Source organism: Natator depressus, chromosome 6, assembly GCF_965152275.1.
Source record: "Natator depressus isolate rNatDep1 chromosome 6, rNatDep2.hap1, whole genome shotgun sequence".
NCBI classification, from domain to species: Eukaryota; Metazoa; Chordata; order Testudines; family Cheloniidae; genus Natator; species Natator depressus.
The window spans coordinates 103,191,119-103,215,746 of record NC_134239.1 but is presented as its reverse complement, the minus strand read 5'-3'; the positions used below and the strand labels follow the sequence as shown (position 1 = coordinate 103,215,746).

At 42.4% G+C, this 24,628-nt stretch overlaps 2 protein-coding genes across 4 annotated transcripts in view; one reads left to right on the top strand and one right to left on the bottom strand.

The window, feature by feature from the left end:
* Nucleotides 1-7,915, bottom strand: part of CCDC197 (coiled-coil domain containing 197) — a 77,244-nt gene extending 69,329 nt beyond the window's left edge. For 2 of the 3 annotated variants that reach the window (XM_074956167.1, XM_074956164.1), the window contains exons 1-4: nt 7,318-7,690; nt 4,369-4,414; nt 2,255-2,431; nt 1,481-1,638 (exon numbers count right to left, since the gene is read on the bottom strand). In XM_074956167.1, the coding sequence (XP_074812268.1) occupies nt 1,481-1,638; nt 2,255-2,431; nt 4,369-4,414; nt 7,318-7,427 (491 nt within the window). In that variant the 5' untranslated portion in view covers nt 7,428-7,690. Of the gene's footprint in view, nt 1-1,480; nt 1,639-2,254; nt 2,432-4,368; nt 4,415-7,317; nt 7,691-7,746 lie in introns of those variants that run through there. The other variant, XM_074956165.1, reaches the window with a different exon arrangement.
* Nucleotides 7,916-21,349: 13,434 nt separating this feature from the next.
* ASB2 (ankyrin repeat and SOCS box containing 2) overlaps nt 21,350-24,628 on the top strand; it is a 39,925-nt gene continuing 36,646 nt past the window's right edge. The window contains exon 1 of the mRNA XM_074956162.1: nt 21,350-21,666. The gene's annotated coding sequence lies outside the window, so the exon portion shown is untranslated. The remainder of the gene's footprint in view (nt 21,667-24,628) is intronic.

The following is a 24,628-nucleotide window of genomic DNA, read 5'->3' as shown; positions in this document are numbered from 1 at the left end:
AATATATCAATAAAACTGTGTGTTCAACTGATAACTATATATATTATGGCTAGGGAAACTAAAGTTCAGTGTTTCATTTTAATCGTGAAAAAATGCAGATTTTCATTTTTTTTGGTCAGAGAATTTTTTTTTTTAAATCATGGAAAGCTAGGATCCCTGGTGAGAAGTCAAAGAGTGCAGATGATACAAAGTTACTCAAGATAGTTAAATCCAAAGCTGACTCTGAAGAGTTACAAAGGGATCTCACAAAACTGGGTGACTGGACAACAAAATGGCAGATGAAATTCAGTGTTGATAAATGCAAAAGTAATGCACACTGGAAAACATAATCCCAGCTATGCATACAAAATCGATGGGGTCTAAGTTAGCTGTTACCACTCAAGAAGGAGACCTTGGAGCACTGTGGATAGTTCTTTGAAAATATCTGCTCAATGTACAGTAGCAGTCTAAAAAGCTAACTGAATGTTAGGAACCATTAAGAAAGGGATAGAAAATAAAACAGAAAATATCAAAATGCCGCTATATAAATCCATTATACACCCACACTATGGGTATGTGCAGTTCTGGTGTCAGCCCATTTCAAAAAGATATATTAGAATTGGAAAAAATATAGGGAAGGGGGAAAAGGGGTATGGATTAGCTTCCATATGAGGAGAGATTAAAAAGACTGAGACTGTTCGTCTTAGAAAGAGACTAAGGGGGGATTTTATAGAAGGTCTACAAAATCATGACTGTTGTGGAGAAATTGAATAAGGAACTGTTATTTACCCCTTCACATAGCACAAGAACCAGGGGTCACCTAATGAAATTAATAGGCACTAGGTTTAAAACAAAAGGAAGTACTTCTTCACACAACATAGTCAACATGAGGCTGTTACCGGGGAGGTTGTGAAGGCCAAAAGTATAACTGGGTAAAAAAAGAATTAGATAAGTTCATGGAGGCTAGGTCCATCAATGGCTAGCCAAGATGGTCAGGGACACAACCCCATACTTTTGGTGTCCCAAAACCTCTGACTGCCAGAAGCTGGGACTGGAAGACAGGGCATTGATCACTCGCTAATTACTCAGTTCTGTTCATTCCCTCTGAAGCATCTGGCATGGGCATCAGAAGACAGAATTCTGGGCTAGATGGACTATTGATCCGATCCAGTATGACTATTCTTATATACTTAAAGTTCTGGACTTTCTGATTTAAGCTTTCACAAAATGTGTACGTGTTCAAATCTGGGGGGTTAGCTCTCTTCTAAAGATTTTACCACTGTATACATTGCATGGAATGTAAGTTATCTGAGAAACTGAGCTGATCCTGCCAGTATTTGAGCCTTCATGGTCTAGATTACTGCAATGCAAACCTGAAGTTTAGGTTTCTAAGCCACAAACACAGGTTAGAAAGACACATGCAAAATGACATAGTAGAACTCGTTAAGTGGGTGGTGGAAAGTGAAATTTTTAGATAACCCTAGATGGGTCTGTTGCATACCTGACTTTGAGTTTTTCAAGTTCTGCTACCAGTTTATCTATCTCCCTCTGTTTTATTTCATTCATTTTTACTTCTGCTTGGTATTTCTGGAGTGCACGCCTCCTCTTCACATTACTTTCTTTAAGAAACTTGTCAAATTTAAGAGCTTGATTCCTGCTCTGGCAAAAAAAAAAAAAAAAAAAAAAAAAAGGACATATTTAATAAACCAGTGCAACACCCCATTCAGGGAAGAGACTTTTTGTAAAATCAATTAAATATGTGCATGCTCTGCTTGCTTATCCTTGTTGAACTAAAGTTTTACAAATCTACAAAGCCCCAGGTTTGTTTCCATTTATATTCCTGTAGGATGAAGAATCAGGTTCACACTAGGTACCTGACACCAACATTTATGTCACTAGTGAATTTAGCCCTACATGTTTTACTGCATAAGCAGAGGGGAGCAGTGTCAGTTTATAGAGGCTTTCAGGATCAACCCAATGCTGATGGAGCAATCTGAAAGTCATTCTTATCACTGTGAGTATGATCAGACAGAGAGCGAAGGAGAGCACATTGCTTTCACTTGGGGAAAAAGCGTACCAGGCTGCAGCTCTTGCCTGCTCCAACATGACTCTGCCAAGCACTCAAATACACCATTGACTGCACCAAGCCCAGAAGCAAGTGTGCAGATATAGAAACCACCAGAGCAGAGTCCTGGGAATGTGAAAAGACCGGGACTAACTCCTCAGGGACCCTGAATGCTCTCTTCTCATAACACAGATGGGAAATGATGCTTACATCCTGCTGCTTTTTGGCAAATTGTGCTCTCCGCTGAGCCACAGCTTCCATCCGCTCTTTAAATTCCTGTCTCTTAGCAATCAGCTCTGCCGTGACACGATCAGCTTCAACCTCTTTCTTCAGAACCAAGGTTTTTTGCAAAGAGTTTGCATCAGTCTCAAGAATCTTGCTGGGGGCCTACAAGTAGAATTGGGTTTTCAAATCAATAGAGGCACATAACAAATTCCTGTGAAGTTCCCTTGGGTCTTGCATAAAATCAAGTGTATCATTACTTTTTGTCTTAAAGTATTAACCAAAATAATTATTTTTATCCCCTTGCCCTCAAGGTATGGATTAAAATAAGAAAACAAGGATTCAAACAAGAACATGAATGCCACAGTTTTAAGGCCAAGTCCTGATCCTATTAAGGCAAATGACAGACCTCCCCTTGACTGCACTGAGAGCAGACAGTGGCCCAGAGCTCCCATCCTGCCAAATGTGACCACAGTGTGGGAAAATAATTCATATAGCGGGACATAAACTGTACATCAGTGCAGGGGCTTAATATCAGCTGGGCTGTATTTATTTCCTAACAGACAACATTTTCTACAATCCAGTCTTGATGGTGATACAATGCACACAGGACCTGATTCTCTACTGGTGTAAGTAAAAAATAACTCCATTTTGGTTAATGGAATTAGACTGGGGTAAATGAGAGAAGAATCAGAATTTACCATGTTGGATAAGATACTTCAGAAGATGGTGTTAAGATGTGACAGGACATCCCAACTACAAAGAAGTGATTAGCTGAGGTACAGTGTCAGGTGTCACAAAAGCCTCAGGAGGTTTGTCATTGACTTCTTCTTAGCCCAATCCTGAAGCCCTTACTAAAAGCCTGCTCTACTTTCTAGTGAAGTCCACAGCAAAGTTCCCATTCAGGTCAGTGGGAGTCTTCCTAACTAAAGACGTCAGGATTGGGCCCATGGTTGTTGGAAGCTTGAAGCTGAAATTTCCTTATCAAAATATATTTTTCCTGCTTGGTGCCCACACTGGTTTGTTAATGCTCTTTGCTAATTGGCCTCTCGTATTTGTGTCTTCATGAATAAAAAGCACTGAGATGTTTTTGCAAAAGAAATCCCCCATATAAAGAATGACGTGGCTTGGTGAGGGGTGAGAGGCCCATGTTTGAACAGAGCTCTTGTAGGAGCTGACTGCAGCATCCTTTCAGCTGCAACTGTCATCACATCACCTCAGCAACTGATACATGGCGCTGAGGTAATTTTCCTGAGGAAAAGGGTTCCACGGCCTCACCCACAGGGTCATCTTTAGGATTTATGGGGCCCTATGCAGTATTAAACTGGTGGCCCTATGCTGGTGCAACTGGTGCCCCTGCACCAGCGCATTCGGCTCTGTGAATATGGCCCCTGCCTTCTGTCTAGGAAGGGGACTGCGGTGCACACTGGGTGTCTGGGAGCCAACCTGCTCTTACCTGCTGTCCCAGTCATAGGCGCAGACTCCGTGGGTGGGTGCTCTGGGGCTGGAGCACCCATGGGGAAAATTTAGTGGGTGCAGAGCACCCACCAGCCCCAAACTCCACCCCTCATCCCTCCTCCCCCCACGCCTCTTGCGCACCGGCAGCCCCGCGCTTACCAACTCCTCCCCCTCCCTCCCAGCGCTTCCAGAGTGCCGCGAACAGCTGATTTGCTGCGTTCAAGCTCCAGAACGGATGGGGAGGAGCAGGGATGGGGCGTGCTCGGGGAAGGATGCGGGGCAGGGATGGAGCAGGGGCGGGAGGAGGTGGCGCAGAGGCTTGGGGGAAGGGGTGAAGTTGGGGGCTTGGAGTGGAGCGTGGGGTCCACCATCGCCCGGCAAGATAAGAAGTCGGTGCCTATGGTCCTGGTGGTGCCCCAAATTTTTAGGTGCCCTATGCAGCTGCATATGTCCCTGCTCACCTATCCAGCCACCAAACTCAGATCCTACAGCAATGAGGGCCATACAATTCCCATATAGACAGACACAGGTGAGCTGAGTCTTGATGACACATACACAGCACCCTGTTGAAGGGGAAGCTCTTGAACTATGTTCCCTGTTACACACGCACAAAAGAAGGAGGCATAAAAAAAAACACATCTAACCTCGTTGATGATGGGGATATGAGTAACATCTTTATCCTCTTCTTCCCTGGGAAAACAAATGAGAGTCACCTTTACATGGGGAGAATTAAGGACACTTTGACAAGCCAGATCAGAGTGATAGAGTTTAAGGCCAGAAGGGACCACACTCGATTGTTGAGTCTGATCTCCTGTATATCACAGGCCACCAACACCACCCAGCACCCACACACTAAACCCAATGAAGAAAATGAGACCAAAGTAAATAAGACCCACAGGAGATCAGACTATTGTGTGCCACAGGCTGAGAATAGGAGGAACTGATGCACCAACGCCCAAGGCTCCAGCAATGGCAGGGAATTGATTAAGTGAGATGGACCCAGGTGTAGTTGGCAAGTGACCCACTGTAGAGGAAGGTGAAAACCTCCCAAGGTCACTGCCAGTCTGACCTGGGGGAAAATTCCTTCCCAACCCCACACATGGCGATCAGTTAGACTCTGAGCACATGAGCAAGAACCAGCCAGCCAAGCACCTGAGAGAGAAAATGCTCGGTGCCCCCTCAGAGCCCTGGCCCACCCCACCATTGTCCCATCTCCAGTCATGGCCATCCCTGATGCTTCAGATGAAAGAGATAAAAATACCCTCCCAGAATATATTCAGGGGAAAATATGCCTTCCTGACCTCTACTGGTGACTGCCTGAAACCCTGAAGGATGTGCTTTTAGTAATATAAACTGGCAGTGAGTCCCAGGGCTGTTGAGCCCTCCCCACCCTCACCATCACAAGCACCTCCATCATACAATTGTACTCAAATTTGTCCAGCTCTCTCTTAAAGAGAATTAAGTTGTTTGCCCCCACAATTCCTACTGGCAGACTGTTCCAGAACCTCCCTGCTCAAATGTTTAGAAACCTTCTTCTAATTTCCAGCCTGAATTTTTTCATGGCCAGTTTATAGCCTCTTGTTCTTTGACAGTATTATCCATTAGCCTAAATAGCACTTCATACTCCCTCGTATTTACCCCAATGTAATTATAGAGAACACTCATAACCCCTCTGAACCTTCTTTTTGCTAGGCTAAACAAGCCAAGCTCTTCCAGCCTCTTCTCATAAGATAGGCCCTCCATTCCCCTAATCAGCACCTGGTCCACTTTAAATTCATCTTTCTTGAACATGGGTGTCAAGAACTGTACACAGTATTCCAGATGAGGTTCTATAAATGCCTTGCACAACGGCATTAATACTTCTCTGTCTCTACTGGAAATGTCTTCCCTAATACATCCTAGGATTGCATTTACCTTTTTCACAGCTGCCTCACACTGATGGCTCAGTTATTCTATAATTGACCCCCACACCCAGGTCTCTTCCCCTTTTTTTTTTTTTCCAACTGATGAGCTCTTAGCTCGTAGCAGAAATTCTTATTATTAGATCGTAAGTGCATGACCTTGCACTTTGTACTATTGACTTTCATCCCATTTCTGTTACTACAGTCTTCAAGGTCATCCAGATCTTCCTGTATAATATTCCGATCCTCCTCTGTATTGACAATGTCTCTCAACTTTGTATCATCAGCAAATTTCATTTGCACACTTCTACTTTTTGTGCCAAGGTCATTAATAAAACTTAAATCCACATGTTCAAATCCCAATAAGTTAGACTCACTTCACCTTTCTATAGCCAATAAATTGAGTTCAATGCTCTTTACAGTGTGAGCGACTCCTGAAAGAGATCTCTTGTGTCCACATTACAGGTTTCCTGGCACTTCTCTTAAAACTAGAAGTTTGCCCTGGTGTCCTTAGTTAAAAAACTGTATAAAAGATTAATTTAGTGCTCTAACAACACGCAAGGACATACAGAAGTATTATCAAATGTTCAGATAAGTACCTGGACAGATGAATATTATTTTTGTTTTACAAATATGAAAAGTGAAACATTGGCAGTTGGTGACCTGCCCCTGGGCAAAGAGTCAGGCAGAACTGGAACAAGAATTTACGTTTCCATTACAAGATTAATCCCACTGCAAAGTGTCTCAAGTTATCATTTTCCACTTTGGTTTGTTTGTGGTCATGAGGGTTAGAAGCCTTGAGCCTTGTCATACTGGAGATTGAAATCCTTGAGTCCAGGGTGGTATAAAACTCTAGATATGACACTTAAATGTGCATAATTAGAACTAATGGGCATGTCTGGTATGTTACCTATTCTTTTGAAAAGATGTTCTATAAAAAAAAAGAAATGGCTGCCAAAATACATGAGGACTGTGCATCCTTGACCTCTCATGACTTTTTAGACAGCCAGCAAGTCAGCCAGATATGGTAGATTCATACATGTGTCACAACTTCAGTATGTTGGCAAGCGGAAACCACAGTGATGTCCACATTACAAACAGCAAACTAGACAGATTAACAGGGCACACATATGCAGCAGCTGCACATATTCAATTTCCCAGATTTGTCCTGGACTTTTCCAGGCCTGAGTTTGCCAATTGTGCATGTGTGTCACATTATGCATGGTGGGTGTTTTTTTTAGAGACTCCATACTATCTTCTATAACTTGTAAGTTTAAATGATTCACTGCCTTGCTGTCTTCTACTCTACTCCGGGTTTGCAAGATGGATTCAGATACAATAAATGGACACGTTCAGATGTTGCAAGCAATAATTTTATAGTAGAAATTGAGAAGGCTTCAATCTGACTAAATTGTCCAGCCTAAGAGCATCATCCTAGATAGCTCAGCCTCTGAGAGGTAAACTCCATAGTCAACACAGATCCCCGGGGGAGGGAGCTATTTTTATATGTCTACCATAAAGGCTACTACAATACTAATCAATCTGTTCTTATTCTAAATGCCCTAGAAACACACAGGGAAAGGGGAGATCGATTTCTGAAACTCAGATCTCACAGGCACATTCACTTTAACACTCCCCTTTTAGACTTTAGATTCCAAGAAATAAAACGTGAGTGCAAGTGACATCACCTACCTGTGTTCCCCTAACTGGGTCACAAAAACGTTCCTCCTCCTGTTTTCCAGCTGCAGTGAGTACCTAGGATCATCGTTCCTTGGCACTGCCAGGGACTCCATGTCACTCATGATGAGCTCGGGAATCTAGCAGGCGACTTTCCCTACCTGCAATACTTCATACACAAGCCATGTGCGGTGCAGTGTCGTTCTCCTTCTGCAGAGGGGAAAGAGTTTGCAACAGACGTCTAACTACAACAAAGCAATTAGAAGCGTATCGTTTTAACTGCACGAGAGATGCAGAGCAGTCTATCTTAGTTGCAACTTCAGAATTTTGTATTGCAAATCTCCGGCAGAGCTCACTCACAAGAGTCGGGGGAATGCGGGCGGGTGAGCGTCTGGGGGGGGGGAAAGAAGAGGGAGGAGGTGAGTTTGCTGTTGCTACAGTTACCTTTCAGTAGCCGTCCTCTTCTGGCGTTCCCCTAGCAACCCTGGGCCGCGTTCTAAAAGAGAACGCGGGACACAGAGTGGATCAGGGCCTCAGTGCCGGGAGAGTGTCTTCTCTGAGGGTGACTGGCTGGGCTTTGCTTGCCAAGGGGATAACTCCGCTGCATAGCTATGCACAGCAATCTCATTAAAACACCCTGTTTTTAACGCAATTCGAAAAGGAAATCACCCCCTCCCCCGCCTGACATCTGCAGTAAAAGAGCCAGGTCCAGATGCACTGAAATAAAGGAAAAATAAAAGCAAATCCTGAATACTTTAAGGATACAAACATTAAAAATGGCAGTTTGGGGTAAGATTTGTTTGAGCTTTCGGAAGCTGTTTGGCTTGCCTAATTCTGTCCTTTCCCCACAGTTCCCAATCTTTTTGCAGCATATCCCTTTTTAAAACCTCTCAAACTTCTAGTGAGTTGATAGTGGACTAAGAGACTTGGGCACTGAGGTTCCCTTTCTGCAGAGCAGGTTGTGGCTGTGCTAGTTTGGGAACCACCCTGGCTCCTGCCCCCACACACTGGGACCCCATCTAGGGGGAAGGAGGTTCAGTCAACATGATTTTTTTTTTTTTGAGGCAGCAGGCGGGGGTCTTTCTGAGATGCTTACAGTGGTTCTCATCTGGATGATGATTTTTGTCAAGAGGACACCTGTACAATTCACACTAGACTGTGACCCACCAACTCATGACATCATGACCACACACAGCCATAAGATCATATATTTTGCACAATATCAATCAACCTTTGTTGAATTCAAACCGTCAACCTCTGTGGTTAAAGGCTCCTTCTCCTATTCCCTTGACCCCCTGCACAATTCTATTTTAAATCACGAGTAGCCTGGAATCTTCTGTGGTTTTTCTCTAACTAGATAGAGTTTGTAATCCAGATTTTTTTTTAAAAAAAAAGTACAGAAAATGTCACTAGAACATCACATGACAAGTCAGTGTATGTCATTTGTATGTTATGTTATTTAAGATTTAAAACATAGTTTCCAAAGCCCTTTGAAAGAACCCTTGAGACTCTCTCAAATACTTTCTGTGTCCAAAGACACTGGGCTAGATCTTCAGCTGGGGTAAATGGGAATAGTTGAATTGAAATGAATGGAGATGAGCTCTTTTAAATCAACATAGGAACTGGCCCAATAATTCTGACAAACACTTCTAATGATAAAAGGACACATTCTCTGGTCCGCTCCATACACTTTACACCATGTAAGTGCACATAGTGCAAAGTTGACTAAAAGCATCTGGAAATAGATAGTGACAAATTCTACCTGGGCAGGGGAATTCTTCACCAACAGAAAGCTGGCAGAGGTGGCTCCTGGGCCAGTTGCCATCCCAATGTTACTACTCTTCTGCCACTTTAACTTGTGCTGGGCAGCTCAGGATCATGGAACCAACATCCTCCACTGCATCCAAGCAGAACTCAGGTGGGGTGAAGAATCTGTTCCACGAATCTGTGGGGGGGAAGGGGGATCTAAAAGTAGAATACACCTATTTCCTTCATCACTTTTGTCACATAGCCAGGAAAAACTGTCAGCGGTTAGGGGACTATTCTTATTTTGAGTATTTATGTATGTAGCTTCTAGTTAATGAAAAGGGGACTGTATTTGTGTTTCCATTGATCTTCTATGCACTCTGTAGACCAAATTTTGTTCTCAGTTACTCTAGTGCAACCCCACTAATTTCACAGGATCTGCACTAATGTAACGGAAAGCAAAATTTGGCCCTAATGGCCTGTAACACAAGAGTGAAACCCAGCAGCGCTGGACTGATCTTTAGTACTGACACCAAGCATGTGGGATGGGTTAAGGTTACAAAAGGCAATGCTCATGTCACATGCCAGGTTCAGTGTCCTCCAAAGGCTCCAGTGGTTTCTGTTACATCTTTTTGGTTGCTTGTTTTTTCTTTTAAATCAAAAGCAAATAGACATGATTATGAAACACTCCAGCTCACCTAAACACTGAATCAATAACCACAGACATGTTTTTATCCTGATTTAAAATATCTAGAGATTTTCTTTTTATAACGTAAGAGCTTTGGTTCTGATTATACACTGCAAAATGAAAAACATGCATAAGGAGATGTTGCTGTAACCTTAGTGGGTCTGTGTCCAGGCTGCCTTTCTGAGATATTGTTAGGGTATTCATTGGCCGGGGACGGTGAACAGCAGCCACTGGGAGCTGCGGGAGGGTGGGGCGGGGGGGACTGCCTACAGATGGTCAATGTAAACAAAATGTCTCGCGGCCTGCCTTCAGATTACCCTAATGGGCAGCGTACCAAAGGTTGCCGACCCCTGCTCAAAATATTAGGTTAAAGAGGAGACATTCCTGGGGAAGGGGGATCAGATTTATCCCACATCTGCCTAATGTGTGGTTTCTTGCACCTTCCTCTGAAGCATTTGGTGTTGGCCAGTGTCAGAGACAGGATACCAGACTAGATGGACCTTGGGTTTGATCCAATCTGGCAACTCCTATGTAACTGAAAAACAGGTAATTAAACTAGGCAAGAGATTAATATCTATCTATACATACACGCACACACACACACACACACAGTGCGAACATGACTAGAGTACTTAAGTTATAACAAAAACAAAAGCCATTTTTGCATGATTTAAGTGCTCATGAAATGTGCTGTCCTCACAGCCCCAAAAAGCAAAGTCTTCTAGTAGCTATAAAACAGGCACAGCATGGACAATATAAACATCCTAGCAGTGACTTGGTAACTTCAGCTCTGACCTTGAAGGATCCACTCTACATATGAGGCAGGCCTTTCTGCTGAGCTCACCCAAAAGGGTCCAATTAGTGCAGCTGTGACGGTTTTTGTGATGTGAGCATCTATCCATTGCTACCTGGATTGGGACCTCCAAATGTATCTCTCGTAGGCTACTGTACAGCTTTCAGATGGCAGCAACGTCTGATCAGTGCTAGGCTGGATTTGGCCTGGGAACCTAGAGAGTCCCTATATCCAGTTTCTAATCCCTTGAAACAAAAACCTTTCCTTTCTCAGCAGCCACGTGGAAGTTACTAAATTCCACACACTCCGTCACCACATTCTCTGATGTTCTTATAGCACCTCACACGCTGCTTATACCCATAATATGTCCCGAGCATACACCATCCAGAAGCACTATTAGATGCTGACCTTAGACTCGTATATAGATACCACTGTGATGGGTGCCTGGGAAATACCTGGAGTAAACAGATGTACTGGGATCACTTTATACACTATTGAAACGGAGCCTTCTTTGGGACAGAGCATAGCAGCCATTCTTTACCAACTGTGCTGTAGGTCACAACTGGGTTTTAGTTAGTGAAGAAAAATGCATTTATCACACGCTGCAGAGGGAATGTTGGCAAGCAGAATTTATTCATCCACATTATTTATCTCTAGTCCTCCAAAAGGGCCACAGGCTGCTTAAAGGCAACAAGCGGCCAGAGATTTCAGCTTTCTTCTAAAGATCGTGAGGCAGATCCTCAGCTGGTATCAATTTCAATGAAACCAAGACAATTTACACCCGCTGTGGATCTACCCCAGTACTTGTAGGAGCAAAGGGACCCTCAGCATGAAGCAGGGCCATTGGCTAAAGATTGACTTAGAAGGAACAATTTTTAAGTACCAAGATGATAGGAGTAGGTGCCTTAAAAATACCACAAATGGATAGACAGATAGTGGATGATAGAAGTGTGTCACCAATACTACTGTCTGTGGCATCTATTGTTGTCTAGCCAAGGCCAGATGAAGTCCCGATCTTGCTTACCTCATGTGTTTGGACAAGACACAGTGGTCTGTTGGCAGCTCAAATGGAAAAAAGACCCTGAGTTTATTAAAATATTAAGAGTATGACACAAGTCAAGACATTTCAGGGTTGATACTTCAGCATTAGTGTATGTTTTTGTGCCTGTTTTACTCTTGTCCATAACATGGTTTGGGTACTTTTGCCATTTGTGCAACAATCTTTTCTGTTTTTGAGTTTTCCCTGGAGGGCTAAGAGGACTCTAAATACAACTAAAACAAAGCTGGGAGCCAGTTGTAAATGTATTTGGTGAGCAGATTCTACTACCTTCAGTCAGACCATGTAGTACCTTACTCCACAGCTAGTCATGCAGAAATTAAGGGAACCACATGTGCAATAATCTGCTATACAGTATGAGCAAGGGCAGAAGAATCTGGCTATTTACAGAATAGGGATAGGAATTAAACTAAATCAAATTAAGGCCACTTGAATTCTGTATGAGGGTGTTCACACATGAATTTAATGCAGTTTAACTAACCCACTTCAAGAAAAAATAATCCAAATTAACTAAAGGTGTGAATTTGATGTCCCTGGGTAGGCAAGCACTCAAACAGTCTCCCTGCTTGCCCCTTCTCCCTACCCAGTCATTCCACCGATAGGTTTGGAGAGGTCAGCTGGCAGGCAGGCTTCTCTAGGAGCTCCTCTTTTCAAATGAGCTCTGGTAGCCTTTCAAGTCCAGGTACTCATTAGTCAATCACCAAGGTAGTTACTTAGAGGTGGCTGAGATGGGCCTATTCTCTTTGAGCAAGCCTATCTCCCCATAAAGGGGCCAAGCCCCACTGTGACAATACAAATATGTTTAAAAGAGTCCGCCTGCTTCTAAAGAAATGACTATGGAATGATATTTAGTATTTATCTAAACAGGGAGACTGAATTAATATAGGAAAGAAAAGGGGGGAGTTTATGTTTTCTTGAGTTTATTAATCAATCTTGTCCCCTTGCATATTTGTGTCTCATTATTGTACCGTCTGTTGATCATTGCAGTGGATAAAATCCAGGAGCCTGCCAAATTACGAGGTAAGCATACAGTTATTTTTAACTAAATTAAATTTTACTCGTTCCATGGCACGTTGTGCAACAGACATACACTAGTGTCAGATGACATTCTGTCCAGACACTTATGCTAAATTTAACTCCTCTTGAGAGATATAGGGCAAACAATTAAATGTCAGCCCTGCAAAACAAACCTGTTGCATTATGATTTGCATTTAGAAGAGAAATAAAATCCTTCTTACCTTCTCATCCATAAACTAAGCAGTTGGTGGAGGATGTCTAAGCTTTCTCAGTGGTTGTAATTAGACTTCATTTGGACTGGACTTTAAATGATGAAATTAGACACATTTCAATTTGGCTGTACAGCAGTGAGTAAATAGAGATGACAGTGCATTGTCCTTCAGCATATGCTGCTCTATTCCTTTTACAGGTCTCTTCACCATAGTATGAGAGTGCCTTCTAGAAGTGCATTAAGTGACATGACTACACAACTGTCCTGCATGGTTCTCTTTTCTTCTCCCCATATTATACATACAGAGGGCCCAGTTCTGCCCTCAATGAGGCCCCAATCCAAAAAAGCCCTTCATCATATGCTTAGTCTGAGCATGTGAGTAGTTCCAATTGAATTCCATGAAGCTACTCACATGCTTACGGTTAAGGACATGCTTATCAGCTTTGCTGGATTGTGACTTTAGGTGAATGCCTCTCCTATTGACCAGGCTGGCCCACAACATTTTGGCACCTGAGGCGGGGAGCTCAAATGATGCCCCCATACCCCCTCGCTTGGGAGAAAACTTTGAAACTCTGGGTCCTAGTGGCATCCCCCTTTCCCCCCCCCCCCAGTCTGGCACCTGAGGCGGGCGCCTCAGTTCGCCTCATAGTAAGGCCAGCCCTGCTATTGACTTCAGCAAGAATTTTTTCTGACCCTTAGGAATTTGAAGGAAAGCAGATCTGGTATGCAGCAGACCTATTTTCATGTCATTGAAGAAAGGGGAAGGCAAGATTGACAGTAAAAAGTCACACATAGTCCTACTATACACAGTGGATGGAACAGTTGAAAACAGAACTTCCAAATCACAGCCCTAAAGAATGAACTTTCTGTAGGATTTTTAAAACTTGTCTATAGAAATCTAGAGCAGGGGAATTGTTATACTCATGGCCTATAAACAGAAACGTTAAATAACATCAAATACTCTTGCTGGAAGGTTGCAATGTAAAACTAATTCATTTCTTAGAATCCAGAACAATAACACACAGTAACCAAAAATAGAGAGACAAAGCAGGCTGCTCCTTAAGGCAGAAAGGCAAAGCTCAGCCCACCTTTTTCTGAATTGGCTCCTTCCTGACTGAGACCCCCAGATCACACACTTCACTTTCACAACAGAGAACTCACCCACACTCTTAAAGGGATAGCTTGCAATTCCAACAGTTTTCAATATACCACAGGTGTGATTCTCTATTAAATTCTACAGCTTGAGTTAAAAAGACTACTGAAAGGATACTTTTTGACCTGCCTCCAGGTAGCCACGCTAGTCACTAGCAGGGATAGGGGCCACTAAGGGCCAGAGTTAGCTCCCATTCCCACCACTCAGTATAGGCAATTAGGGATAAATATCTCCTTATAAGACCAAAGGTACACCTACATTTTGGTTCTCAGGACCTCTGAAAACTGACTCTGTAGGGTCAGCTGCCTTATTCTTTTAGGGAAACGTCCTATAAAAATTAATAGAGAGTAAACCAACAGACTTCTATAGAAATTCTACAGGGTACCATAGAAATATCTCAACAAACTATAAAATTTAGTAGAGACTGATACCCTTTCTGTCAGATTTTAAGCCAGCCTATGGAGTTTAATAGAGAAGCACATTCCTACTATAGCTTTCTGTAAACTGGTTTAAAAATTCAATCGAAAAATCATTTTCTGTCACATTCTGTAGGATATCTCCATTAGGGCAGTGATTCAGAAACAGTGGCTTTGGCCATTACGTTCATTTTATGTAGTAGAATGATGTGGAACATATTGTCATTCTTGCCCTCATCCTTCCCTCTAATAATGGGACTTCAGCTTCTGTTTCTGAAAGGGCAAGGAAAAGAACAAACCTTTCACTAGAACTCCTGATAAATCTCATTATAAAATATAAATGATATTTGCCCAACAAAGAATAGCAGAAAGGTGATGTTTACCCAAGTAAAAGGAACATGTCTTTGTTTACATAGTCATGGAGGTTTTATTCATTGTGCATTATGATTACATATTCTCCTGTACTTTAGTCCCTTTTCATTTTGAGTCTGTGTACTTGACCTTCTGATGATATTTGCAGAGAGAGGCTGAGACTGTAATAACTGCAGATTCCTCCAAGGTTTATTCGCTGTCAGGTCCAGCCTGAGTCAGCAAGCAGCTAAAATGGTGGTGAAGAGCTTATATATTTGTTGTTCCCCTTGGTGCTAATATGCTATCTCCAAAGAAGTGAGGACTCCCTCTGGACTGTAACTGAGATGCAGAAAGAAGTCCCTATGCAAAAGTGGATATAGCACGCTCGGCCACTATGCTGAATCTCTGAGGCAGTGGGCTCTAAAACACACCAAAATAAATCAGAAGCCATTCCACTCAAATCATAGGACGTACACTGATTTCACATTAAGGTGAGAGGAAACTTGAGTCTTAAAACTAATATAGTCTGAGAAACTTTTTTTTTTTGGGGGGGGGGGGGAGGGAGGGAGCAGATTCAGCAACACCAAAGCATTTTGCAAATTCATGGCAATTTCACCAAATTGCCGCTGTTGAAAAATATTTCTGAAAAAAAAATCAAAACATTTCATTGACATTTTGGAAATAAAACATTTTTCATTCAAAATGACTGTTTTTTAAAAAAAATGTAGCAACAAATCAAAAATGGTTTACATCAAAATGAAACATTTCCATTTTGTCAATATAAAACATTTCATTCAACCAGAAATGAATATTTTTTTCAATTTTTTTGAAATTCCCAGTGAACTGAAAAATCACCAGCTCTAATTCTGAGTTGATTGGGGTTGGAAGGACTTTGCAGCATCAGGGTCTTAGATAGCAGAGACACCAAGAAATAATATATTCTGTAGACATCATACCTTAGCAATTACCCAGACCTTGGCATATTCAATATCTCACATCTTTTTTTATTAGAAGTGTCATAGAATTTCAGGCCAGAAGGGACCATCAGATAATTTAGTCTGACCTCCTGTATATCACAGCTACCAACACCACCCAGTACCCACATACTAAAGTGCTGCTGGCTTATTGTCACCATCATATAGGCATGGCCAAAGCAATCACTTCTCAGCCCATTCTTGCTATGGGAAGAAATTGAAACCTTCATCTATTGAAATTCTTGTCCCCTTGCTAGTTGGATGGAGTTTTAGTAGCAGCATGTGTGTGTGGAGAGAAGAATGGTCTGTTCTACAGAAATTGAAGCCAGGAGCACCTGAGTTCTAGTCCTAGCTCTAACACTGACTCCTTCTGCGGCTCTGCCCTTCACCCTTCTGCCTTCCTTTCCCGCAGCTACAATGCTGAGCTAATAATAGTCTCCTTCCCCTGTTGTTAGGGTCCGTCAGTGCAAAGCACTGCATAAACACTGAGTGTGCGCGTTTCTCCTCTTTCACAAGTGCACTTCAGTGTATTTTATTGGTTGGCATTTTTTGCTACTATAACTCTAAATGTGAAAATTGAAATGTATGGTGTAAACAATGTTTTTAAATTAAGAATTTGGTTACAAGGTGTGTAAGTGCTGAGGAATCAAATAGAAGGCAGGTATTTGCCAGATGGTATAAAATAAAAAGCCATCTAAAACAAAATGTAGGTCTATTGAAAATCATTTGCTTTTTCTTTGAAAGGGATCAGGGTTGGTGGGTGAGTGTGGGGTAGGAGAGATGCATTGGAGTTTGCTGGTTATCTCTGAGAGTGTGTGATGGTAGTGAAATACTGCAGGCACACCAAATATCAGTTAATAGCAGAATCCCTCTCCCCATTGAAACCAATGGGAGTTGTGACATTGACATCAATGGGAGCAGGAATTGGCACCAGATTTTGATAAAGATGACTGTAAAATATGAGAATGCATGTATTACACATTTTCTCAATGAACTACAACACCCATAATGCATTGCACCTAAAGACTAAGCCAAAGTTTAGAAGAGCTCTATGTTACCCATGAACAGTGTCACGCTCCAGGTAACCAATAGACTGTCACCATGGACTATAGCTTAGAAGATATTGTGGTAAATGCTGTGACTAAATCTGCCATAAGAAATTCAGGTCAGGCAGAAAACCTAATTAAACAGCTGCTCTGCAAATGCATAATGTAAGAGATCCCATTAACTGGATCTTCTTGCATTTCATATTCCATGTGTCTTTTCAGCGCCCACTTTCTGCATTTGCTAGAGAACTACCATGTCTGAATGGCCAGCTGAAATGAAGTGGTTAGGTTGCCTATTGGAATTACAGTATCCATGAGACACAGTTAGTCTGTTGCATCTATTCAATATGTTCTTGCTTTCTCGATGGTGTCTGAATTCATCTGATCCAAACTCTCGAGTTTAGGCATCATTAATACCATTCCACTACTGAAAGGATAGCATACATGATGTGTTCATACTCATTTGCACATGAAGATTTCTAATCATGAGACAGCAAAAATATTTCTATTTTCTGACTTCAAACGTAGAATCAGTTTCTAGTCTCACTGGCTTGCATGCACAAATTTGGTTTCTGCACTAGTCTTAGCTGCATCCACAGTAGAGGATCCTGCTAAGAAACAAGGCCTAAGGGAACTGAAGAGCTGATTAGTTAAAACAAAGGGAAGGTGAGCTTGCAAGCAAATGTAAAGCTGAAGCAAAGGTTAAAGAGGCATTTAGAAACTTCTGCTTGCTACTTTTGAGGAAGTAGGAAAAGGAACCTGCTTTTTTTTTTATTTACCAAGTTTTCACAGGGTCTCCTCTCTTCCTCTTTCCTCAAACTCAGTTTTCCCTTTATGTGACCCATTCATGAGACCCTAATCCACTTCCCATAGCCACAGTGAGCTGGCTTATAATATTGTTTTTCTGAGTAAAGAGAAAACAGATATTAATGTGCAGCATCCGAGTCTGAAAGTATTCCCAGAAAATGACATCGCATTTTATATTTATTTTTGCTGGTGACATTTTGTAATCTCTTGGAATTAAGTATTAAATTAAGATGCACAACTGGATGCGTCTTTGGGGAAAATAAAAACACTTCTTCTACAATCATGATTATTACTATGCTTTGGATGTGTTGTAGCAGACTTACAGCTTTGCTTTATTGAAAAATAAATAAAATGTATTTCTGTACATTAGTACTTCAGCAACTAATACTTCAAACTTCCAGAGGAGCTCCATCCAAGGATACAAAAACAGTTTTCCCTCAGGTAAATAGTCCTATTGGCTTCACATCAGTGAGATCTCAGGACTGAGCCCTACACATCCTTGAGGTAAGTAAGAGCATTATTTCCATTTGGAAGTGGGGAAACTGAGGCACAGAGAACTTAAGTGGCTGCACAAGGCTTCAAAGAGAGTCAGTGGTATCTGGGAATAGAACCCAGATCTCCTGATGCCCAGTCCTGAGCTTTAGTTATAAAATCACGCTTCATTATGGGAAAACTCTAAGGAACTACCATACCAGATCAAACAAATGGTACACATACTCCAGTATCCTGCCCTCAGCAATCAGCTGTACTGGATGCTTTTAAGGAAAGCAAATACCCTTTATACAACTGTGAATATCTGCACAGGCTGCAGAATTCTCTCTTTTATGAGTATTTATCCAGGATGCAAAATGAGGGCTCTTAACTTGTGTACAGGGTGGTTCTAGTGATAGCAGGAAAGGTCACTGCTGACAAACTGCAGAAAAATTGCATTACTCAATATATGCTGGTCAAAGGAGCCTAACAGGAAGACATAAATGCTACATTAAAAAAATAACCTAAAGGTGAATACATTTTTACATACTAGTAGACACATTTTCAAAGCCATTATTCCTACCACTGTTCTGCAAGAGGGTTCTCTCAGAAAGTTCTAACTGCTGCCAGTTTTGGCCCGACTTTTGGGCAATGGATCTATGAGCCCCACTGTCCTGTCCCTCATGAACCCACCTGGGAGGAAGCTAAGTGTTCTTTACAATAGTGCCATTGGCCAACAAGCTCCACAGGTCCTCTGGGATCTGCATGGATCAAAAGGAATCTGTGGCAGTCCACAACCAGCTGTTGAGAGGCCCTGTACCTCTGCACCAGCTCTGTATCCCTTATGGGTCATCCTTCCTGCATTCCAAGGCAGCACAGCTCTGATGGGGGATGATACATGTTCTAACCTGCCTTGCTCCACCCCTATCCCTTTCCCACTGCCTCACCCCTCACAGACCCCAGGACCCACAGTGCATCCTCCACAAGGTGCATTGGGTAAGGTAGTACAGTGCCATGGAGGCAGTGCTGCCCCGTTTCTGCAGGAAGAAGACACTGGTACATGGAAAGTCCTTTTCTCATGTGGATCTTGGGACCAGAATCTGGCCCCAATGCCATTTTCTAATTAAATGCTTAATCCTGCAAGGTACTGAGCACTCTGGCCCCAATTCAGCCAAGCGGTTAGGCACGAGCTTGACTAAGTGCATGAATAGTTTCATTCAACTCAGTGGGACTCCACACAGCCAAGTAGATCTGATGACAGGGTCAGAGCCCGAGAAACAAGCAGCAGGGCAGTTTTACAGAGGAAAAGAAAAAGAAGAGGAAAGGCTCTACATGTTAAATGAACAGTGGTTATAATTAAAACTAACTCAGAGAAGGTTTTAGGTTATGCTTAAAGGTGGAGAAGGGATTGCTGAGATGATTGTCAAAGGTGTGCAAGGTTCACACCTTAGGAGGTCACTGCAGCAATTGCTTCTTTGACTGCCAGCATAAGTGGTGGAATACCTTAAATGTGGTCTGAAAATAAGAATTGCTCTAACATCACGCAGTCGTGAAGGACAGAACATTCACCAGACAGCAGCTTAGAAGGAGGATGCATGATGAGATGGCCATCTGCATCACACCAGAGCAAGCTGGTCAAGGAGAAGGAACAAAGAAGGGGTAACTCTGATGCAGAAAGCATCTAAAAGAAGAGCAGGTAGACTGAAAGTAACTGGATAGATGAAGGAATATTACTAGGGTGGCTCCATCTAAGGCCACCTTGTTGAGCATTAGTGTGATGGGTATTTGTGCTCTGCGACCAGGCTGAGGCTCAACAAGGTGTTGACAAATGAAGGAAAGGGCCACCCACCATGAGCTTGCCGTCCATTTCGCTCATGGAACCAATATGGTAAGTGTTGGGAGAAGGAGTACTGGTATCAGCTGATTTCATATCGTGTCTTTTCTCCACAGTCATTGCACCTGGGCATCTTCTGGACAAATGACTAGTTACCTTCCATGGCCTCAGGCAAGTGGTATTTTTCTTCTTCCAGCCAACCCACCAATATTAATTAATTCATACATGCTGTTACACAACCCGCTGTCCTAGCGCAGCCCTTTGTAACATAGTGGGGCATTGTGGCACCTTTACCTCAGTTTTCCCTTGGTCTTCTACAACTCCACTCAACTATCAATGCCTTCCAGGCTACTTCAGTGACTTAGGCCTCTGATAAGTCACATTTAGCCCCACCTCTTCAGGGGTACCAATGTTCCCAGGCTTTACACTCAGGCCTGTAAATATTTCTTCCTCCTCTGTTTCAGGACACACAACATTCCTTCTTCCTCTTGACTGCAGGGGTCCTGTATAGCCCTCTGACTGGGGTCTGAACAGTCTTTTTCACTCCCCCCATAGCTCAAGGGGTCCACAAAAGACCCAGGCAAATCCTAGGCCCTCTCATTGGTCTGTGGCCCTAAGCACACTTAGGTTTCTTCTGCCAAGGGCCTGGGGAAGCCTAACAGTCACACCTGTTTTCCCTTAGGTCTTCCAGTGACAAGACTCCCTGTTCACCTCTGGATCTCTTCCTCAGCCAGCCCTCAGGTTAGAGCATTCATTCTCCACTCCTCCCTAGTCAGCCTCCTACTGGTCAGCATTCTTCCTTTTAAGGCCCACATCCTGCCCAGGTGCGGCAGGGTGGGGCTAACTGAATGAGACTGACTGGCCTTAGGTTTCCCAGGCCCTAAAGGGGCAGGTCACCCATGCCTAGTTGTTTTCAGTCCACCTGGTCTTCTTTTAGACTCCGCCTGGATCCATATTATCTACTCCTTGAGCAACTTCTCTAAAGGCCACCATGAGGTATATGACCACCATGGCACATACACTGGCCTTAAGCTGTCTAGGGAATGGGACTTTCCTTCATGTTCACATGCTATTTAGAGCAGTTCTTTCTCTATAGTAAATGTTTATGGAATCATGTGTGGGATTGTTTCACAAGTGCTTTTGTGATATCTTGGAAGTTCTAAAGACTCGGACTCCATGAATTCGAGTAGCCTTAAAATACATTAACCACTGTAAAACCTCAGCCAGCACCCACTGTCATGTTTGCCCTATTCTGTTTATGCAGCAGCAGCTGCAGCAAAAGCAGGTACAGTAGAAAATCTGCCTGCACCTTTCCCCAAAAATAAATGAAACCCTCCAGGACCGCATACTTTATATCAAAAATATATTGCAATTTCTTTTTTCCCTTTAAGTTTCAGAAACATATCCATATATGGTCTACTTGTCAAGGACAATAAAGAATGATGTAATAGAAAGGTCAACCTTGTGTCATTTAGCTACAGGATGCTTGATGAAATGAAGTTCTACAAATTAAAGCAACAAAGAAGAACTTTAGGATGGGTAAAAGTTTCTCCAGTGCATCTTCCAGCAGGAAATCTGAGATTCAGAACAACTTATATTTTGGCTGGTAATCCTTGATCATGGGGTGATCCAGAAATAAACTACAGGCTTCAAAGTGAGAGCATTTCAAAGCTGCCCTGCAGTAGATCAGCGCACCCAGGGAAAGGCAAGAGATGAATACTAAAGGGGATTTTCTGTACTGAGACTTACCCAAGGAGAGAACTCTTTGCAGCATTATTGTTTTGTTTCAGAAACCATCAGGTAATGCAACTGTGCATGCTTTAAATTTACTTATCTTATGCAGAATCTATTGACGTGTTATGGGTTGTGAAAATACTTCCTCCTATAATATTTTGTAAACTAACCAAGACTTTTTTTAAAATGCTCATCAGTTAAATTTAATTTGGAAATGGTTGGAAAGAATCATAGCTGCATAGTTTATTTACTTTTCCTTTACACAGAATGTGCACTTGGAATGTTTGCATGTCTTGTTTCTAAGGCACATGGAAAGATAGTTGCTGATGTTGTTGTGACATATTTAAGGTACTGTAAAGTGAATGCAGTGTACCAGGTATAGAGTAAACTAGCAAAATGATATTAGCAAATGGTTCCCTTCATTTATATCTCTGAAGTTGTTATTGCACTTAACTCTGTACTGGGATCCAGTTTGGTAAGAAATAAACCCTTTGCATCAAAGAGTTTGTGCAGACTCATGGTTTGACGGCATTGTGAGATATGCCAAGCTTACTTCATAAACAGTTAGACATGTTCTGACAGCTGGGGCTGAAATGGATTTGTTTACCTGGAAAGTTCCATCTGGAAGCCTATAGTTGCTTTATTCTGCATCGTGCTATAACTTGACCGGCTTGCATCAACCGTTTATTGCAAAAGTATACTTGGCTGCTGCTGCTGCTGCCCTACATTATTTGTTTTCCCTCTAAACACGGTAATTCTGCATGGTTTCAAATGGAAAATCTTTTCATTGTTTAAAAAGCCCATGATATCCTTAGCAGTAAACTGCCATAATTTACTCGGAAAATTGCAGAGGTTTGACTGGCAACTTACCAAAAAAAAAAAAAAAAAAAGCCAGATTCCCAACTGGTGTAAATCAGCGTAGCTCCATAGACTTCAACCCCATCTGAGGATCTGGCCCAAAACATGAAGACCTAAAGGCACAAGTAATGGCCTCGACCCCGCAAAGACTGAAGGACATACATAATTTTGCACATATGAGCAATCCTGTTAACTTCATATGTAAAGTTAAGTATGTTTGGAAGTGTTTGCTGAATTGGGGCCTTAAAAACTAAGAGAAAAAGAAACAGTAAGCCAAGAAATCCTCCTTAACTCTTTCATTTGGAGTCTCTTAATCTTGTTGTTGTTGTCAGCATGATCAATGCCATTTAATGAAGCATAAACCATAGAAACTGAAGTTCTGTATCTACCTACAAGTTGAGCAGGGTGAAATCAGTGCTAAGGCAAGATCCCCTCCACTGCTCCTTTAATGACCTCTTCATTATCCTTGACCTGCTATCACCTTTTCTAACAGTAAGCTGCAATGCTGCTTTCCTGAGTCTTTTGAACAGGGACTGGCTGTCTTGATACATTATGTTTTACGGGAGGTGCGTTCAGAGGCGACTTGTCGTTTCATATAAATTGTCATATTTAGTCACTAATTGTACTGAACGGTGGTTCAAGAAGTTAATGACCAACTTTTTATTCCCTATACTAATATTATTTATTTGCATTGGGTAATGGCTAGAGGACCCACTCAGGGATCAGAGCCCCATTTTGCCAGCCACTACACACACACACACACACACACACACACAACAAAAAGGAGGTCTCTGCTCCAAAGAGCATACAGTCCTATAATAATAATAACTACAGATGTCCATGGTTTTTGCCACAGAGGCAGATGGTGAGTCTTTACTCACATTGGTGAGCAGTTACTCACATGAGTAGCAACCTTGATGTCAGTGGGACTACTCATACGTAACTGCTCACTTATGCAAAGAAGGAAGTCATGACCTGGCCTACAATGTTAGCACTTCATTCCTTACCATGTACTTTTGTCTCTGTTTACGCTTAACATATCCATGTACATTATGGGTCTGCTCTTCTATGCCTTACTTAGACAAACTTTCATTGAAGTCAATCCAATAAAAAGAAGAAGAATACTTAGCAAGGGGGAACTCTGCCTGTGCTGAAAGTGCAGGAGCAGACCCTACGTGGAGATGGCTGTGAATTAAAACCCAGGAGGATCTTGTTAGACTGAGATATTAAATTATAGCACAGTCAGCAAAATGGTACAATGAAAGAAGAGATCAGTAATGCAGCAATTCAGAATAGAGGCAAAGGGTTTTGGTAATGAATAGTGATGGGCAAAATGCCTCAACGTTCAGATTCTGTTCCTATCAGACACAATAGGTTCATCATAATTGTGTGAGCACAGGCTCTTGTGAGATTCCCAGTATTGCTTGGGAATTCGGGGGACATTCAGAAGTTCAAATCCAAATAAAATGTAGTCATTTTAACAGTTAAACCAGTAGTTTGAAACCTACAAGCAAGATTCATTTTCAATATGAAGAGGTGGCTTGAGTTGATTCTTACTTTAACTAAACTGGTTCAACCATTCCTAGCCACAAAGAGTTTTGATGGCACTAATTTCCCTTGCAGTGGATGTGGAATATTCAGTTTATAGGGGGCATTCATAAGGTCATTTTGGTAGCTCACCACTAAATTAAGGCAGCTCAGCTACATATCAGAAAAGCATTGTGAGAGGGAACAGTAACTTACCAGCTCTTGTGCGGCAGTAGACTGCAGGTTGGCTCCAGTCTGTAGAAAGAGAGAGGAAGGCCTGCTTCTTGCCTCAGCAGACTTAGTTCAGATACACCTGTTGCCCAGTCTTAAAATGGAGCAGTTTTGTTTTCTATCTTTGGTGGATTCTTGCTTAACTAGTCCTCAGGAGAAGTGTGTGTCCAGGCAGGATGTGGATGAAGGTGGTCATTTGCTGGTGCACAAAACAGGGAGACTGTTCTAAACATAAGGCACGCTATGGGGACAGGCATGTGGGCCAAGATTTTCAAAACTAGGGATGCCTTTTGCAATTCCAGACACTCACTGAGGTGCCTACATAAGGACAATAGTAGCCTAACTTGAGGCACCCATGCCTGAAACCCTTGGCCACAGACAGGAGCTTGAGAAGGATGCAGAGGGGGCAGCA